The sequence below is a fragment of the Bos indicus genome, chromosome 5, assembly GCF_029378745.1.
Source record: "Bos indicus isolate NIAB-ARS_2022 breed Sahiwal x Tharparkar chromosome 5, NIAB-ARS_B.indTharparkar_mat_pri_1.0, whole genome shotgun sequence".
NCBI classification, from domain to species: Eukaryota; Metazoa; Chordata; class Mammalia; order Artiodactyla; family Bovidae; genus Bos; species Bos indicus.
Window position 1 is genome coordinate 56,327,843 of NC_091764.1, and position 17,335 is coordinate 56,345,177.

Genomic DNA, 17,335 nt, shown 5'->3' on the forward strand with positions numbered 1-17,335 from the left:
CCCAAGAAGAACTAAAAAACTCCATCCTTCCCTTCCTACCTCGGCCAGAGCCAAATCTTCCAGACAAGGGCAGCAAAGGACTCACCCTCCTCAGGATCCCAGAATCAGCCCTCAGGGGACCGGCAGGGTGGTGGGGTGGTGAGAGGGGAGAGCCTTGACAAAGTGTCTTGTACAGGGAGGGGGACACAGCACCACCAGCTCTCCCAGTGGGGGTGTGTTTTTGGTGGGAAGGTGGGAGGCAGGGCTCCCTTATACCTGTAATTTGCAGGAGCCCCCTTCCTGTTCCCCCCCTCCCGGAAGGCAGCATGGGGGGGGGGGCGTTGCTGAGGAGCAGGCAGGAAGGAGAACGGAAAGAGATAATACTGTGCTCGCTTGCTCGCTTGCTCACTCACATATAAAAAGTAATTCCTTCATTTTTTACATTTATACATCCCAGCAGGGCTGGGGAGGGGTTGGCTGGGCAAGAGGGGGACTCCTTGAAGGACTTCTCTGGCCGGGGGCAGGAGGCTCTCTGGGGAAGTCCGATGGTGTAGGACCCTATGCCAAGGGGTCCCCTATCTCGTCCTCAGGGCCCCGGCCCAGGAGTTCTCGCTTCTCATCCGTGCTGGCCAGGGAGTGGCGGCTGCCGTGACCGCCCATGTACAGTGTGGCATACACGGGGTTGGTGAAGTTGGTGGGCTGCAAGGCAACAGAGGGTTCAGATGGGGCTCAGGCACTGGGCTCTGCGGCTTAGGTACCTTCTGCCTACCTCCATTCCATCATCCAGCCCAACACGTTTGGTTGCCCCACCCACAGCCCTCTGTCCCTGTCCTGGAAGCCCCCTCCCTTGCCCTCCCAGCCCACCTTGTCAGGGTCCAGGGCGAAGTCCGCATCCAGTAGACCCCCTACATCATCAGGCTCCCCGCCTTCATACATCTTATAGGTGGGATTCCCGATCTCCACATTCATGGCCCCGTTGGTCATCCGCTGGTGCTGGAAGCCCTTAGCCCTGGGGGGAAGGTGGGAGCATGAGGGCAGGGATTCTAGGAGTGGGTGAGACTAGGGCAGTAACATCGTGGCCCTAATTTTCCAGACTCCCCACAACTCACCCTCGAACTCGCCGTTTGTACCAGAATACCACTCCGGCTACCAGAAGCATCAGCAGCAGCAACAGCAGAGGGATTAGGATGGAGGCTACATCTAGAGGGGAAGAGGAGGGGAGCTGAGTCCAAAAGGCCTCGGAGGCACAAAGCCCTCCATCCCGGGTCCCTGCCACTTACGTCCAGGCTGCTGCTGGCCGACCACTTGTTCTTCACATCGGGGTCCTGCCATGTGGGGTGGGCACCTGCAGATGGGAGGGGCAGAGCTGAGTGGGCATGCCATCCACGGGGAAACTGGGAGGGACCGCAGGCTCCTGCTGGTCTGGCTCAGACTTGGGGGAGGGAAGGCTGATCTAGGCCTTGGTGAGGCACAGGCCCAACTCACTGGCACTCAGGCATCATTTTGCTGTTCATGGTGCAGGAACCGCCATTGCTGCAGTGGCCAATGCAGGTCAGACAGCTGGGGGCCACCCGGCCATCGGAGCAACTGCAGGGAGGAGTGCAGAGGCTGGGCGGGGCTGGTGGAGGGTGTCCAAGACCCTGGGAAGGGGCGGGGCGGGGCGGGGCTGGGAGGGTGGATTAGGTGGGTGGAGGGTGGGACAGACTGGGAGTGGGCCCCACTCACTTGCAGGTGACATCCCCGCTCTGCTTATTGACCACACAGGCCCCATCGAGACAGCGGCTACACTTGTTCACCTCACACCTGGGCCCCTCGAAGTAGGCGGTGCAGCGGCACTGGCGGGAGCCGTCAGCGGCCATCTGGCACGTGCCAAAGTTCTCACAGTAGCCAGAGCACTGTCCTGTGGTTCAGGGGATGGGAGAGGAGGTGCCTCAAGCCCCACTGTTATGAGGGTCCTCCAGAGATGGTGGGGGGCAGCTGGCCTTTGGGGTGACTTCCACCTCCTCCTGAGCCCCCTACTGTCTCCATGTCACAGGCTCCAGGGTTACAAAGATGTCCCGGAGCATCCCAACAGGGTACTGCTTTTGCTTGAATAATCCTGATGCCAGAGGGTTCACTACCTTGGGGCAGCAGGGGTGTGCTGACCTCTCCCTGGGGAGAAGCCCTGGTACCTCGAGCCTGGCTGAGCTGCGAATGGGCTCCTTCCCTAGAACTAGCCCCTGTGACTCGCACACCCCCCCACCCCCCGCCTCCATCATCCTGGCCTGGGGCCCAGGGATGGCTCACTCACGGTACTGGCAGCGGTCCCCCAGGAAGCCAGGCAGGCATCGGCACTGGGGCTGGTTGCCCTGGTTGACCGTGCAGGTGCTGTTGTTGGCACAGTAGCCTGCACACACCTGCTGGGTGCATTTGGGGCCCGTGAAGCCTGTGGGGCACCGGCACGTGGGCATGCCTGGCGGGAGACGATGTGTGAGCAGGACTGTGGCCCACTGAGCTGCCCGGCCCTACTGCAGGGGAACAGGGCTGGGAGGGCCTGGCAGGAGGAAGGCAGTAGAGGGGAGGCAGGCAGAACAGGATAGCAACGCTGGGGTTGGGGGCAGCAGGCGGGAGGGCAGCAGAGGTGAAGTAAAGCAGGGCAGAGGCGGCTTGGGGGCAGCAGGGCCCAGGGGCCACGAGTCCTGGCAGGAGAACCAAAGGCCATACCAGAGGGAGAGGCAGCGCAGGTGCCCCCGTTGCGACAGTGCTCCCAGCACTGGTCCAGCTCACACTTGTCGCCTGTGTAACGGGGCTGGCACCGACACTTAGGCTGCCTCCGTGCGTTGAGGAAGCAGCTGCCACCGTTGAAACATTGTAGGTTACAGGTTCCAGGCCGAGGAGCTGCAGGAAGGGTCGTCAAGGGCAGAGCTGGCATAGGGGGGATTCAGGGGCTGTAGGGAGGAGGGCTCTGGGGCAGGGATGAGGGGCCAGGGAGGGGCGTGAGCATACCGTCCGGCGGGGGCGTCGGTGAGGGCACAGCCACACAGGTGCCATTGTCCAGTCGCTTCCCGTTGGGACAGGTGCAGACAGGCCCGCTGGGACTCAGCAGGCAGAGCCACTCACACTTCTTGCGGTCACAGGGGTTGGTCACTGCAGGGGTGGGCAGCGTGGGAGAAGGCTGAGTCCTGGGACCCAGAACCCCCCCTGCCCACCAAAACCTGAGGCTGCAGCCTGGAGACAGCACCCCTGGGCCTCCCCTGCCTCGGCCCGGGCTCTCCCTCTCTGCCCACCTTCAGGCTGCTTGTGCTGGTGGTACAGGACCACATCGGAGGCATGGCTCAGGCCCCCAGTCAGGTTGATCAAGGGGCTGTGCCCGAACTTATGGATCTTGAAGACACGATTATTGATGTAGGTGACGCCATAGATGTAATCCTCAAAGACATCAATGCTGAAGGGGTGACTCAGTCCTGGGGAGAAGTCAGAGGGGACTCAGGCCTTAGTCACACTCTCTAGTCACTGGGTCCCAAGGCTCTCGGGGACCTCAAGCTGAACACGTCCTGTTCACACCGCCCCTCAACCTGTTCCTCCTGCTGACAACAGGTCCCATCAGCCCCTGACTTGTGGGGTCAGGAGTGACTTCTGCTCCCTCTCCCCACGTGTGCTAAGTTCCCATTATCACCCATGTTGCCTCCACGCAGCTCAACACCCATTGGTAGAATGAATGAATATAAAGCAAGCCCAGAGGGTCAGGGTGGACTCAGGCCTACAGGACTGGTGCTGGGGGTGTCTGGTTGGGAGGGACCCAAAAGGCACTGCAGGGATGCTGAGGGCCAGGTGAGGAGGATGGCGGGTGCTTGGTGAGGCCTTGGGCCCAGAGGGGAGGGCAGAGGCCTGAGGGCAGGGCTGCAAGACTGCTGGTGGAGGCTGACCTCGTTTGCTGTCAGCAGCCACGATGGGGTCTGTGCCGTTGAGCCGGATGCTACCGATGACTGAGAGCTTGGCATCCGCCCAGTAAAGCCGTTCATTGTGATAATCCACGGCCAGGCCTGGGGGAGCAGAGAGCACTGTGAGGGCCGGCCTTCCCACCCCAGGCTCGGGGAGCAAGCAGGACGGTGTCCATATTTGGGACGGCTCCACCCTGTCCCCATGGTCACTCGCAGTCACCTTTTCTGGGAAAAGCCTCCACAACCCCTCTGTCCCATCCCAGTTCAAGCCCCCTTCCCTCCCCAACTTTTGTGTGGCCCTGAGCTCAGCAAGCCCACCTCTCCCCGATCCCCGCCCCTGTAGCATGGACCTGTGGGCCATTGGATGTTGTCCTGAACCAGCGTCTCCCGAAGGGTTCCATCCATTGCTGCTGTTTCAATCTTGGGGTGGTTCCCCCAGTCTGACCAGTACATGGTGCTGGGGAAGGACAAGAAGTGAGTGTGGGCAGGACGTGGGTTCCCAGAGGAGGTCACTGAAGGGGAACACAGAGACTGCCGGGTACACAGAGAGGAGGGTGTTCTGTCCCTCCTCCATAGAGAGTCAAGGGGAGTCAACCTCCTGACCAGGTTAAAGATCTCTAAAACTGCTATGTGCTGCTCGGGTCCCAGTTCAGTAGGCAGAGCTGCCCCCTGGAGCGGAGGAGAAGCCCAGAACCTGGCTGCCCATGACAGCCAGCCAAGCAGAAGCCAGGCCCCAGCTGGGCAAGCCAGTGTGACCCCGGGTGACATCAGGGACGGCCAGGGCTGGACGCAGCCTGGAAGACCCAGGGGCCTGCAGAGGACACTGACCTCAGGCTGGTCTGGGAGGAAACACCCATGCTGGGGGCTGGGCACCCACCTCCATCCCAGGGGCTTCCTAGCCTCAGCCCAGATGCCTCCCCACAGCACCCCCACGCACCCTCTCAGTGGGTCCACCACAATGGCATGGGGCTCATCGATCATGCCGGAGATAAGCGTCTTGCGGTTCTCGCCCTTCATCTGCGCAACCTCGATCACATCCCGGCCTGAGTCGGTCCAGTACACATTCCCAGCCACCCAGTCAATGGCGATGCCCCTTGGCATCTTGAGCCCTGAAATCTGGATGAGGGGGTGTCACAGGTTCAGAGGTTACTGCCTTTGGCCTTCCTGGCCATTATCCATTCCCCCACTCCCTGTCCCTGCTGTTACCATTACTCTGCGTTACTGAGGAACAAAGTGAGGCCCAAAGAGGTTCAAGAGCTTGGCAACATGGACCCGGTGTGCCCGCTGTGATGTTCAGGAACTGAACATGGCTCTGACGCTGAAGGCCAAGTGCCCAGGTGCCCTGCAGCCTCGGGCTGCCACGTGGCGGCGCCACCTACTGACGATGGTGCTGCTCTGCCTGCCTGCTGTTCATGCCTCATGATGCCATCTGAAGGTCACCCTGCATGCCAGCCTTAGCCTTTGCCCCTTCCACTGTCCTCTGCAAACTCTGCTCTGAACCGTCTGCTGTTTGCAGACTTCCCACCCAGTCCGTGCCTCCATGTAGGTCCCACCCCAGATTGGGTCCTCACATTGAGGTGGGTGACGCCCCGGTCAATCTGTCGCCGATGGCGATTGGAAGTGGTGGGAGGTGCAGCAGGGGGCAGGCTGCGGTAGGAGATGGTGCCTGTGTGCCAGTTGGTCCAGTAGACGCGGCCAGCCTTGACGTGGACATCCATGGCATCGATGCGGACGCTCTCGTCACCCTGGAAGGCCTGCTCATAAGCCGAATGGGGGTGGCTGGGGAACAGGCTGCGGATCTCATTGTCGTCAGCGATATACAGGACCTGATACTCAGAGCCTGGAGGGACAAGAGCCCAGATGTTGGTTGGCAGGGGTGAAAGCGCAGGCTGGGGGGTGTCGGGCCTGGTGCTAGAAAGAGCCGGGTAAGCTGTGCTCCCTCCCCAGTCCCACCCCTTTCACATTAACAATGTCCCTCTCCTAGTCAAGCCATCTGACGTGGCCCAAAGCGTCTGCTCATCCCCCCCCAGTGCCAGGCTTGAGGGCTCCAGCCTGAGTCCTTGAACTTCCTCCTCTCCTGAGGTGATCTAGGGAGACCTGCTACTCCAGAAAGCTGTCCCCCCTCCTCCAGCCTCAGGGACCTCTGCCTCCTCACGGCCTCTGCAGGCATCACCACACTCTCTGCTCCATAATGTCTGATATCTGCTCATAGGTGCACACACATGTGGGCGTGCATGAGCACCGCCATGGAGGAGTGTAGGTGTGCATGAGCATATGAGTGCACTCGAACATGTTTGGGGTTGTGTGTGCCCGGGTGTGTGTACATGGATATGGGGTGTCTTTGTATAGAGGCATGAGGAAAGTGCAGGTATGCATCAAAGTATATGTTCTCACCAAAAAACAACAACAACAACAAAAAAAACACGTAAATATGTGAAATGAAGGATGTGTTAATTAACTCAACGGGGGGAATTCTTTCGCAAGGTGTATGTACATCAGATCATCACCTGGCACACATCAAATATCTGACAGTTTTGTCACTGATACCTCAGTAAAGCTGATACAAACATAATGGGAAGATGCAGGTGGGGTACTCTTGACTATGTGAGTGGTGATGCTCTCACCCCAGGACCTCTGGCCTCTGCACGGCTGCCAGCCGTGTTCTGGAAGCTGTCCGGTGGGTCTGGAATCGCAGGCTTGGGCAAGGTTGCCCAAAGGCAGACACCGCATCCCAGGTTCATTTGCTGTAAGCCCCGCCCCTCTCTCCGCCCTCTCCCAGAGCCTACCTTCCGCCTTGCAGGTGTTGTGCGTCTTCATGAAGTTGCGGGCGCAGCTGCACAGGTGGCCGCCCTTGGTGTTGTTGCAGAGCTGTGAGCAGGTGCCGAAGCGCAGGCACTCGTTGATGTCTGGGGGTTACACGCCCGGGTCAGGGAGAGTCTCGCGGCGGGGGGCTTCTGCCCGCCTCTTGGACTCCCCCTTCCTACCCTGGCATCCGGGTTGGCCTGGCACCGTGTGGAAGCCAGTGCGGCAGGCACAGTAGGCGGCTTTCTCGGTGCGCACACAGCGGGCCTCATCCCCGCAGATGCTGGCGTTGGTGGCGCAGCTGGTCAGCTTGGGGTCTGCGGAGACAGTGAGTCTAGGCCTGGGCTTAGGTTCTCTGTCCCTCCCGGCCCCCGCCCAAGCCGGCACGCGGGTCTCACCCTCACCCATGCTGCAGTCCTCCTCGTCAGAGCCGTCCCCGCAGTCATCGAACATGTTGCAGCGCAGGGAGGAGGAGAGGCAGCGCTGGTTCCGGCACAGAAACTCCTTCTTGTCTTTGCAGTGGGAGGTCTGGGCCGTGGGCGGCTCTAGGGGAGGGCGGGGCTTCAGGTCCTGATTTTTACCACCCTGTCCCTTCTTCCCACAGGAACCCCTGCTCAGTCAGAGGGGCCCCAAGCCTGGCTCTCAAGCCTTAGGGGAAGTTGGTTAAACTGTTCAGATTCGCAGTCTCCGCTTCAGTGCCTTCCCCAGGGGTTTCTCTCCTGCCAAGACAAGGCCCCCAGGCTCCCGGCAGTGGATCCTCCCCTTTCCCTGAATCGACTCACCAGACACAGCTCCCACTTGGGCCACCCCCACCGCTTGTGCAGCATCCCCACTCCAGGCACCCCCCAGAACCCCCCTCACTGGCCCCCTGCTCACCACAGTCTTCCTCATCCGTCCCATCCCCGCAGTTGTCCGTGCCGTCGCACTGGCGCCCGATCCATAGGCAGACGCGGTCGTTCTTGCAACGGAAGGGCCGGTTTGGAGGACACACGAACCTGGCTGCAACGGCGAGAGGGACAGAGTTAGAATCAGCCTTGGGGGTACCCCCACCCTGGCTGAGGGCCTCCAGGGAGCGGGAGAGCCCCGCCCCGTCTGGAGCCCCGCCCCACCCCGCCCTCTTGGAAGCCCGGCAGCCACCCTGGAGCCTCACCGCACTCCTCTGGGTTCTCGTCTGAGTTGTCCCCGCAGTCGTCCTCGCCGTCACATTTCCATGCCAGCGGCTTGCACAGGGTGTTGTTGCACTGGAATTCGTCAAGGGGGCAGGTCCGCACTGGGGGCCGGAGGGAGCAAAGAGAAAAGAATGAGCTCTGAGCCCCCAGTTACTGAGGGCCGGGTATCGTGGCCAGACCCCTCCTTCCATGGCTGAGACCTAGAGGGTACTCCAGGAAAGCACTGGAACCCCCACTGGACAGAACCTGGGTTTCCTCATTTTCTACCACCGGCCAGGTAGCTGGGCAGAACTGCCTCCTCTGGTATTTCGGGGAGAAGAAGTCATTTTGGGAAAGTGTCCAGAGAGCCCTGTTTCAGTGGTGGAGGAGGGCCCAGGGCCCACTGTCAGGCAGCAGCAGGTACAGAGGAGGATCCCTCGCCTGGGAGTCAGGGGGCCTGGGCTCCAGTCTCTGGCCTCAGCCCACCAGCCCAGAGCCAGGATGCCCTCACTGCTCCAAGCTCCGACCTCCCGCCACTCAGGCTCCCCACGTCCCCCTCTGGACTGCCGAGCCCAGGCCAGCAGCAGGTGCTGCCTCACTGCTCTAGGAAAGCACAGGTGAGCAGGGACTCGGCCTCTCAGGACAGCCGACTAAGCCAAGTTGGAAATCATGGGGCAGGGCCTGGATGGACATGGCCCTCAGGTTTCTGCTGGATTTCAACTGGCTCCTTGATGAAGTGTTACTGTGGGGTGGGAGGGCTCACCGCCAGTGCCACAGGCCTCCTCGTCACTGCCGTCCATGCAGTCCGCATCTGCATCACAGCGCCAGCGCAGCGGAATGCAGTGGCCACTCTTGCACTGGAACTGGTCCATGTCACAGCGGGGAGTGCAGTCTTTCTGTGGGCACAGGAGGAGGTGTCCTGATCAGACCTGGGCACCCCTGCGGGCCTGCCCAGACTCTTCTAAATCCGACCCTCCCTCCATCTGGTCTCCCTGCCCACCTCGTCTGAGCCATCTGCACAGTCATGATCCCCATCGCATTTCCAGCGCCCAGCGATGCAGCGGCCATTGGCACAGGAGAACTCACTCTCAGAGCAGGGCCGGGGGGCTGGGGAGGGACAGGAAGAGACAGGCCCCAGGAGGGTGGGCATAGGGACTCAGCCTCGAGAGCATCTCCAGCCCTTGCAGAGCACTGTCACTTGTCCCTGCACCCCTGAAGGTCATAGTGGACTGGCATGATGACAAAGATGCTCAACCCATCCCGGGCAAGCCAACTGGCTGCCCTCCTGGGACCAGCCGGGCCCAGAGCACACTCACACTTAGCCCTCTGGGACAGATACACGACAGAGGGCATGGGGTCCCCGGCCCTGCCCTCAGGACAGACTGTGTGTGGGGAGGGATGGGGAGGGAAAGACAAGCACCAGGGTTCAGGGAGAGGCCAGTAAAGGATGACGGGCTGGCACAGCACGGGGACAGGTGGGCTCTGGGGCAGTGGCAGGGATGTGGCAGGGCACGGGCACATCAGAAACACCTACCTCTGCAACCCCGGGAGGACAGTGTGAAAATGGAGAGAAACATGAGATGAGGTGAAATGGCACAAACTCAAGTACACAACATGAAGTGGGGGCGCGAGTGAGGCAGGAGGGGGCCTGACCCTCAGCCCCGGGAGGCGGCCACCTGCCCTAGTGCAGCCTGGTGGCGACGGGTGGGGGAAGGTGCTGAGCAGGGAGGTGCCAGAGGTCTCCCGGGGAAGGGCACCTGTGGGCTGGGGGGCGGGGATGGGGCGGGGACATACTGCAGCTCTCCTCGTCAGAGTTGTCCCCGCAGTCGTTGTCGTAATCGCACTGCCAGCGGCCTGGCACGCAGCGGTTGTTCTTGCAGCGGAACTGGTAGGGCTCACAGGTGCGCTCGTCTAGAAGAGGCAAGATTGAGGAGGCAGTCAGGGACAGGGTAGGGGGCAGACCTCAGGGTCTCGAGAGGTGCAGTCAGGATGGCCAGTGGACGTTCCAGCCTGACATAGGTCAGTAGTGGCAGCTTAGGCCGTGTTCTGAGATGTCGGGGGAATGGGAGCTTCTGGGGCAGAGGGGACATGAGTTGGGGGAGCTGCTTCAGGGACGGGATCCACAGATCCCAGATGGTGGGCAGATGTGTGCCGATGAGGTGCCAGTGGGAGCTGTTCAGTCACCAAGTCATGTCTGACTCTGCGACCCCATTGACTGCCGCATGCCAGGCTTCCCTGTCCTTCACCATCTCCCAGGTTTGCCCAAGCTCATGTCCAATGCCAGTGGGGGTGGGGAGTTAGGAGATGGTGGGCACAGGCTGTGAGGGGGCTCAGGCAGCGGGCAGTCCCTGCCCTCCCCAGCAGGCGCCTCTCCCGAGCAGGCTCAGGGAAGCTCACCACACTCCTCTTTGGGCTCGTCCGAGCCGTCCCCGCAGTCGTCCTCTCCGTCACACTTCCAGCGCGCCGGGATACAGCGGCCTGAGTCCTTGCAGCGGAACTCGTCCACCCCGCAGGTCATCTGGGCTGCAAGGGGGTGGCCGGGGTGAGGAAGAAGGCTCCTTTCAGGAAGGTGCTGTGAGGTGAGGTCTGGGTGGGAGTGGCTGCCGAGGGGGTCACATGCCCGGGTGGCGGGAGCTGCAGGCCCTTTGGAGGGAGGGTGGGCTCCGGGAGACTCACTGCAGTTGGCGGGCTCGTCACTGCCGTCTACACAGTCATTGTCCCGGTCGCACACCCAGACCCGGGGGATGCAGCGCTTGGTGATGGAACACTGGAACTGGTTGGGGGCACAGGTCACCTCGGCTGTGGGGTTGGGGAGAGAGTGAGGGCTGGCCCGCTTCGCCTCTCCCCACAGTTCTCTTCCACAGCTTCTCTCTCCCCCAAGCCCTGGCCTTGTCCTGGTCCTGCCAGCAATTTCTTGCAGGAAGAGACAGTTTATTTCTAATCTTGGTGATTTTGTCTTCGGGATCTGCACATCTCTATGATGTGCACAATGATTTTATGAGCAAATCGAGTCACACCCCATATAATTCATGTTGCTCATCTAATAGCATAACCTGAGAACGGCAGGGTCCCTAGAAGCAGCGGGAGCTGGACTTCAAGGTGAGCCCTATTTCCGTGCGGGTTCTCCAACACCCCCGCCCCTGCCGGCGCCCGGGGCACTCACGGCAGTCCCTCTCGTCCTCGCCATCTCCGCAGTTGTCCTGTCCGTTGCAGCGGAAGATGCCGGGGATACAGCGGTTGGTGTTGGTGCACTTGAACTGACTGGGCAAGCAGACGTGGATGTCTGTGGGGGTGGGGGGAGGGGAGGGTAACTGATGGTGGGTGGAGGACTCAGGCAGGGCAGGGACCCGTCTCCTGCAGGGAGAGGCAGCGGGGCCGAGCTCCCTTGCCCTGGGAGCTCAGACACCCAACCCCAGGTCCTAGGGAGGGCCCTTTACCGCAGTTGGCCTCATCACTGTTGTCCTGGCAGTCGTTGTCCCCGTCACAGATGAAGGCGGGGTTCGTGCAGATGCCCGTTGAGCATTGGAACTGTCCTGGGCGGCACTTGAATTCGGCTGCCAGGAAGGGATGCTCAGCATCAGGACGGTGGGGGTGGGGTGGGCGCAGACCCCTGGGGCCTCGAGAGTCAGGGAACCTTTACGTAGGACCCTCTCGCCACCCTGCCCGGGCACTCACGACAGTCCGGGGGCTCGTCCGAGTGGTCCCCGCAGTCGTCCTCCGTGTCACACTTCCACCAGAAGGGGATGCACTTGTCGTTCTTGCACACAAACTGGAGGGCAGGTGGGGGCGAGAGGGGTTGGTGGGGGTCTGGGGAACTCAGGAGATTTTCTTTTGAGGGGCTGGTGTGTTTCCCAGAAGCAGCAGGGTCAGGTATCTCGGGGGGAAGGTGAGCTGGATGGGAGGCTGGGATTCGGGGACTGCAGGGAGGCCAGGCCGGAGGGTATCTGTGTGGAGCTTGGGGCTGGGGGGACTGGTGAGGAGGGGGTCAGGGTTAGGGTGTGCGGGTGTCTGTGTGAGGTGACGGGTGTAAAAGTATTGCTGTGGGGAGACAAGAGGTAGGCAAGAAATGTGGGGGTGTTAGCGTGGGAAAACCAGATGCGTGAGGACATTCGAGTGGGCGGTGGGGTCCGAAGAGGAGTGGGGTACTGGTGAGTGGGGTCTGGGGATGAGCCTCACCTGGCTGGCCGTGCAGTTGGACACACAGTTGCGCCCATCGCCGCCCAGGTAGAAGTTGGTGGGACAGGCACACTTGTGGCCGCCTCCGGGGGACAGCAGGCAGAGGTTGCTGCAGCCGCCGTTGTTGACCTTGCAGGGGTGGTTGGGCACTGCCGGGGGAAACGGGGTTAAAGGGCGGCAAATGGACCCAAGTTATGGGCCACTGCTCCCCCGGCTGCCAGCCTCTGGCGGGGTGAGGGCAGCGCTCGCTGGGAACATGTTTTCTGGTCTTTCAAAGGCTGCCCAGCCCATCTGTCCTGGGCAGAGGTGGGGTAGGTCCAAACCCTGCTCTTTCAGAAGGGAGCTGAAGCCAGGAGGACTCTCTTGAGGTTTCAGGGTCAGGCTGGGCCTTCCTCAGCTCCGGCCTGTCTGCCTTCGGGGCCTGGCCTTGGGGGTTTCCCCCCAGACTTGCTCTGCTGGATGGCCTTGGGGCCTTGCTGCTATAAGATCCAGGGCTGGACCCAGCTGGGCTGTAACTCCTGAGAGCCAGACCATAGCCTGTCTACTCCCCTCCAGATCTCCGGGTGTCTACAGGCATTGTTCAGTCAGTGCTGGGGAAGGATTGGGGCAGCAACCCCTGCTGAGACAGTGGGGCCCCATCTCACCCCAGGGCCCCATCTCACTCCAGGGCCCCTCATTCCTGGCTCGCCGGTGGCCAGCTCTCAGGCCCCAGCCACTTACCGTCGGGCTGGCGCAGGGCGTGGAAGACGTGCAGGTCCATGGGCCGGTGCAGTGTGCTGATCAGGAGCGTCTTGTTGGTGCCCGTGGTCTTGTGGGCTCGGTTGATGGATTTTGTCTCCCAGTCGGTCCAGTAGACATAGTCCTCAAACAGGGTCAGCGCGAAGATGTGCGGGATGTCCTGGCTTAGCACTGCAGGGGGCCGCAGGGTGTGGGGGTCAGGCCTGGGCCACTGGTCAGCAACTGGGCAGCATGAGGCGCCTTCCCTACTGGGCCCTCTTAACCCCAGAGCAACCCTGTGAGGTGGGCATAGCCCTGCTGCAGCCCCTGGTCGCATAGCAAGCGAGTGGCAGAGCTGAAACTCAACTCCAGGCCCGTCTGATGGCAGGGTCCTGCCCCTGTATTCTCCATCGTTCCCTGTCAGGAAGTGGGGGCATGCTGCATACCCCAGCCCCAGTCCCCCGCACCTTCCTCAGGGCCCATCATCTGGAACTGTGCCTGGAAAGGTGCCTGTCTCTTGCCGTCCTCAGGGAGCCGGTGGGGGCCTCGTGCCTAGGTGGGTTCTGGGGACGTACCCTGTGGTGCTCTGAACCCCCGGACCCTTGGTGGGTGGTGTCCTCAGGCCATGCCCTGAGTGGCTTTTAAGCCCACTCTTGCCCCAGAGGCCTGATCCCCTGAAGTTTCAGAACCCCCGTCCCCAGCAGGTTGGCTATGCCGGGGCAGCTTCACTGGCACACTGACCGACGTGACGGTTGGAGCCGTCCAGGCTGGCAAACTCAATGTAATCCTCACGGGCGTCGGCCCAGTAGATGCGCTCGGTGACGTAGTCCAGCGTCAGGCCGTTGGGCCACGTGATCTTGGTGTCCACGATGACACTGCGGCTGGACCCGTCCATACCGATGCGTCCAATCAGTGAGTGGTCTCCCCAGTCTGTCCAGTAGAGGTACCTGGCGGGCCGGTGGGCAGTGAGGCAGGAGAGATCCCGTGACTGGTCCCACCAGGAGCCTGCAGGGAGGCTGGACCTGGGTGCCCGACTATACCAGCTGCTCTCAGACCTCCCCGACCCTCCTTGCCCACATACCCATTCTGCACGTCCACCACCAGCGCCCGGGGCTCACGGAGGCCGGAGCTGACCAACACTGTGCGATAGGCCCCGTTGAGCTTGGACACTTCGATGGTGTCCCGGCCTTTGTCACACCAGTACAGGTTGCCACCGACCCAATCCACAGCCAGCCCATCAGGGTTGCTGAGGCCCGTCCGGTGCAGCACCTGTGGGCAGGGGTGGGGAGGAAGGGCCCTCCCTGGGTGACATGGGCCAGGACTCTCAGCCTCTCTGGGAGGACAGTGGATGGAAAAGGCCCAGCCCTGGACATGGTGTCAGCCTGGGCTCCAGGAGATGGGTCTCTAGGTGACAGAGACCACATCCCAACCCCACAGAGCCTGGGAGCACAGGTGTAAGGGAGGTCAGACTAAGGAGAACTCACTGCTAATTAAGGGAAGGGAGAGAGAGGAGTCTCCTAGACCCCGCTGCTCGCTAGGCTCAGAGGGGAGAGAAGCGAGGACAAGTGGAGTCGTGTAGTGACTCAGTGAAGAGGAGTGGAGATGGCCTTGAAACAGAGAGGGTCCTCTGGGCAGGGACGGCGGCTGGCTCCTGGTCCCCAGCCTCACCTGCACGTTACTCCCATTCAGGTGCATCCTGCGGATCATGCTGCCCTGGGTTGTCACGTCTGTCCAGTAGATCATCTGCTCTCGGTAGTCGAAGTCCAAGGCAACGGCGTTGTTGAGGCCCTGCATTTGGGGGTGAGCAGAGGGGTGACCCAAGAGTCAGAATATGGAAGGCTGGTGAGGTGGGCAGGGAGGATGGCCACGGGTCTGAGTGCAGAGCGTGGGGCTGGACGGCGGGGTGAGGAGGGCGGGTCTGGCACCTGCTTGAGCAGCGTGTAGTTGGAGCCGTCCAGGTTGAGCTTGCGCAGGTAGTATCGGTTGGCGAAGATCAGAAACGGCTCCTCGTCTAGAGACAGAGGATGCCGGCTCAGCTGCTGGCCGGGGTGCATTCTGGCACCCCCCTGCCAGTCCCCAGCCTGCCTTCAGCTCTGCCATCCCATCCTCCCACCACTCTCCCAGGTGGCCTGGGCCAGCTGCACACCCCCAAACCCCCATCTCACCGGTCACGGCCTTGCAGCTGTGGGGGTCGCCGCCACGGGGTGCGTAGCCCTCTACGCACAAACACTTGTAGCTGCCGTGGGTGTTGATGCAGCGCTGGCTGCAGGGGAATGTGGTGCTGCACTCGTCCATGTCGGCGCACGTCCGGCCGTCATCCTTCAGGCGGAAGCCGGGGCGGCAGCGGCACTGCGGGCACGGGGGGCCTGGGGTGGGCATGGGCAGGGGGCTGGGCTGCCCCAGGGACTGCAGACCTGTCACCCCGAGACTGAGGGGCCCCTCTGGCTCCCTTCACCCTGGGTGGCTGGCTGGCACAGGAAAGTTGAGGAGGCAGACCACATGGAGGCCTGCCCGTCAGAGGAGGCACTGAGCTGGCCCACGCCAGCCATCCGGCTCTCGCCCCTACCTGGCCACTGGTGTGAGTCCCCCGTGACCGCCATGTCTCTGCATCCCCAGCTCAATGCTCAGGCCCGTCTTATGTGATCCGCTGGCGTCATTTGACAGCTGGGCACCTCTTATTCCAACACTTTCTTCCCTTGGCTGTCCTCCTGCCCTGGCAGCTGGCCCTGCTCAGGCTCCCCTGCTGCTCCCCTCTCCACTCGCCTCACCGCCCTCAGTGTGGCTATGCACAGGGCTCAGGCCTCAGACCGCCCTCTTTCCATCTCCACTCGCCCCTGTGAAGGTCTTCTCCAGACGGCTGACTTAAATGCCATCTCTATGGTGACAGCTCCCAGACTCCCTCTCCCGTCTGGCCTCTCCCTTGAACCGTGGACCTGTGCATCTGGGGCCTGCTTGACATCCACACGCCCCTCCTCCTCTCACACCCCGACCTCATCTGCCAGCAAAGCCTGCCAGTGCTATCTTCCACACTGACCAGAACCCAACTAGGAGAGATTTCTGCTGTGCTCAACGCTGTATCCCCAGGGCCTAGAATGCTGCCTGGCAGGACAGGGGCTGAAATTGCCTTTGTCGGATGAACATATGAACGAGGGGCAGAGAAAGGAATCTCAGCCAGGCTTGGGTGCAGAGGCTCCCACCCAGCATACCTTGAAGCCAATCTTGAGGTCCTCGCAGTCCTGGCTGCAGCCACTGAGCTTGTGGCTGAGACACTCGTTGATGTGGCAGCCCCGCTCGTCTGAGCCGTCGCCGCAGTCGTCCTGGCCGTTGCAAAGCAGTGCCTCAGCCACGCACCGCCCGCTGCTGCACAGGAACTGCGAGGAGGCGTTGCACTTGTGCTCTGGCGGGGTGAGGTGGAAGGGGGCGAGTCAGCTGGGTCCCGGGCGCCTGGGGCTGGGGCCGGGGCCGAGGGCAGGGAGGGAGCCACGTAGGGGGCCCACCTGGGCTGGTGCAGTGCGGGTTCTTGGGGGCCTCGTCGCTCTGGTCGTGGCAGTCGTTTTCACCATCGCACTCCCACTGGCGGGAGCTCAGGCAGCGCCCATTGGCGCAGCGGAACTCATTGGGGCCGCAGGTTGGGTACTCTGCGGTTGGAGGGGGCAGGTGAGGCTGGCGGCCTGTGCACTGAGAGCAGGGCCCCCTCCCGCCGCGGCCCCGGGCTCACCACACTCCGGGGACTCATCGGAGCCGTCAGCGCAGTCACGGTCGTGGTCGCACATGAAGTGCTTGGGGATGCACTGGCGGTTCTGACACATGAACTCGCGGTCATCACAGGTGCTGTTGTATACTGTGGACAGAGACAGACACAGCCCCTCAGCGCCCGCCCATCTGCTGCTGAGTGTCACCCCCCGACATGCCTGTGGTGTGAGCAGCAGGGTGGGCAGAGCACTGGACAGGGCATCTGGGCACCTGGACTGCAGACAGAGCTCTGCCACTGCTGCCTGAGTGACCCCTTCCTCTCCATGACCTCGGTTTCCCCTTCTGCAAAGTGGGCCCACGGCCATGCACCGTCTGCCCCACTCCTTGGGGCCCCCGCCACTCACAGCAGCCTGCCGCAACGCTCTCGTCAGCGCCGTCAGCACAGTCCTTGTCCCCGTCACAGAGCCAGCGCTCGGGGACGCACACGTGGGTGCCAGGGCAGGAGAAGGAGCCGGGGCCGCATGTTTTGCCTTCTGTGGAGGGAACAGGGAGACACTGAGAGATGCAGGGGCAGGCAGAGCCAGGCCGGGCAGCTGGAGAGACATCTCCGCGGCTGTGCTGTCACTCGGTGGGGTTTGTTGGGAGTGGGGGTGGTCTGTTCCTTCCAGGGCCACCTCCCCAACCTGACCCCAGCCCCCTGCCCCCGCCTCACCGCAGTGAGCCGCCTCGTCCGAGCCATCCCCGCAGTCATCACTGCCGTCACACAGCCACTGCTTGGAGATGCAGCGATGGTTCTGGCACTCAAACTGGGCCTCGGAGCAGAACTTGTCTGGGGCAGTTGGACAGAGGTCACAGTTAGATCGGAAAGGGATGGGGGGCTGCAGATAGATGCCACAGGAT

The 17,335-nt window shown here is 62.1% G+C and overlaps 1 protein-coding gene across 2 annotated transcripts in view; it reads right to left on the reverse strand.

The window, feature by feature from the left end:
• Nucleotides 1–376: 376 nt before the first annotated feature.
• Nucleotides 377–17,335, reverse strand: part of LRP1 (LDL receptor related protein 1) — an 80,227-nt gene continuing 63,268 nt past the window's right edge. Inside the window, exons 51-89 of one of the 2 annotated variants that reach the window (XM_019960978.2) lie at nucleotides 17,148–17,264; nucleotides 16,840–16,968; nucleotides 16,461–16,583; nucleotides 16,240–16,380; nucleotides 15,949–16,139; nucleotides 14,908–15,091; nucleotides 14,668–14,753; nucleotides 14,411–14,530; nucleotides 13,824–14,011; nucleotides 13,484–13,689; nucleotides 12,746–12,934; nucleotides 12,026–12,174; nucleotides 11,525–11,618; nucleotides 11,287–11,403; nucleotides 11,013–11,132; nucleotides 10,526–10,648; nucleotides 10,247–10,372; nucleotides 9,644–9,760; nucleotides 8,850–8,956; nucleotides 8,613–8,745; nucleotides 7,852–7,971; nucleotides 7,578–7,700; nucleotides 7,106–7,246; nucleotides 6,884–7,018; nucleotides 6,686–6,805; nucleotides 5,471–5,739; nucleotides 4,837–5,015; nucleotides 4,250–4,356; nucleotides 3,885–4,001; nucleotides 3,246–3,422; nucleotides 2,965–3,105; nucleotides 2,683–2,856; nucleotides 2,270–2,431; nucleotides 1,705–1,879; nucleotides 1,465–1,566; nucleotides 1,260–1,324; nucleotides 1,089–1,179; nucleotides 844–988; nucleotides 377–678 (exon numbers count right to left, since the gene is read on the reverse strand). In XM_019960978.2, the coding sequence (XP_019816537.2) occupies nucleotides 538–678; nucleotides 844–988; nucleotides 1,089–1,179; nucleotides 1,260–1,324; nucleotides 1,465–1,566; nucleotides 1,705–1,879; nucleotides 2,270–2,431; nucleotides 2,683–2,856; nucleotides 2,965–3,105; nucleotides 3,246–3,422; nucleotides 3,885–4,001; nucleotides 4,250–4,356; nucleotides 4,837–5,015; nucleotides 5,471–5,739; nucleotides 6,686–6,805; nucleotides 6,884–7,018; nucleotides 7,106–7,246; nucleotides 7,578–7,700; nucleotides 7,852–7,971; nucleotides 8,613–8,745; nucleotides 8,850–8,956; nucleotides 9,644–9,760; nucleotides 10,247–10,372; nucleotides 10,526–10,648; nucleotides 11,013–11,132; nucleotides 11,287–11,403; nucleotides 11,525–11,618; nucleotides 12,026–12,174; nucleotides 12,746–12,934; nucleotides 13,484–13,689; nucleotides 13,824–14,011; nucleotides 14,411–14,530; nucleotides 14,668–14,753; nucleotides 14,908–15,091; nucleotides 15,949–16,139; nucleotides 16,240–16,380; nucleotides 16,461–16,583; nucleotides 16,840–16,968; nucleotides 17,148–17,264 (5,444 nt within the window). In that variant the 3' untranslated portion in view covers nucleotides 377–537. Of the gene's footprint in view, nucleotides 679–843; nucleotides 989–1,088; nucleotides 1,180–1,259; nucleotides 1,325–1,464; nucleotides 1,567–1,704; nucleotides 1,880–2,269; nucleotides 2,432–2,682; nucleotides 2,857–2,964; nucleotides 3,106–3,245; nucleotides 3,423–3,884; nucleotides 4,002–4,249; nucleotides 4,357–4,836; nucleotides 5,016–5,470; nucleotides 5,740–6,685; nucleotides 6,806–6,883; nucleotides 7,019–7,099; nucleotides 7,247–7,577; nucleotides 7,701–7,851; nucleotides 7,972–8,612; nucleotides 8,746–8,849; nucleotides 8,957–9,643; nucleotides 9,761–10,246; nucleotides 10,373–10,525; nucleotides 10,649–11,012; nucleotides 11,133–11,286; nucleotides 11,404–11,524; nucleotides 11,619–12,025; nucleotides 12,175–12,745; nucleotides 12,935–13,483; nucleotides 13,690–13,823; nucleotides 14,012–14,410; nucleotides 14,531–14,667; nucleotides 14,754–14,907; nucleotides 15,092–15,948; nucleotides 16,140–16,239; nucleotides 16,381–16,460; nucleotides 16,584–16,839; nucleotides 16,969–17,147; nucleotides 17,265–17,335 lie in introns of both variants that reach the window. The other variant, XM_070789433.1, reaches the window with a different exon arrangement.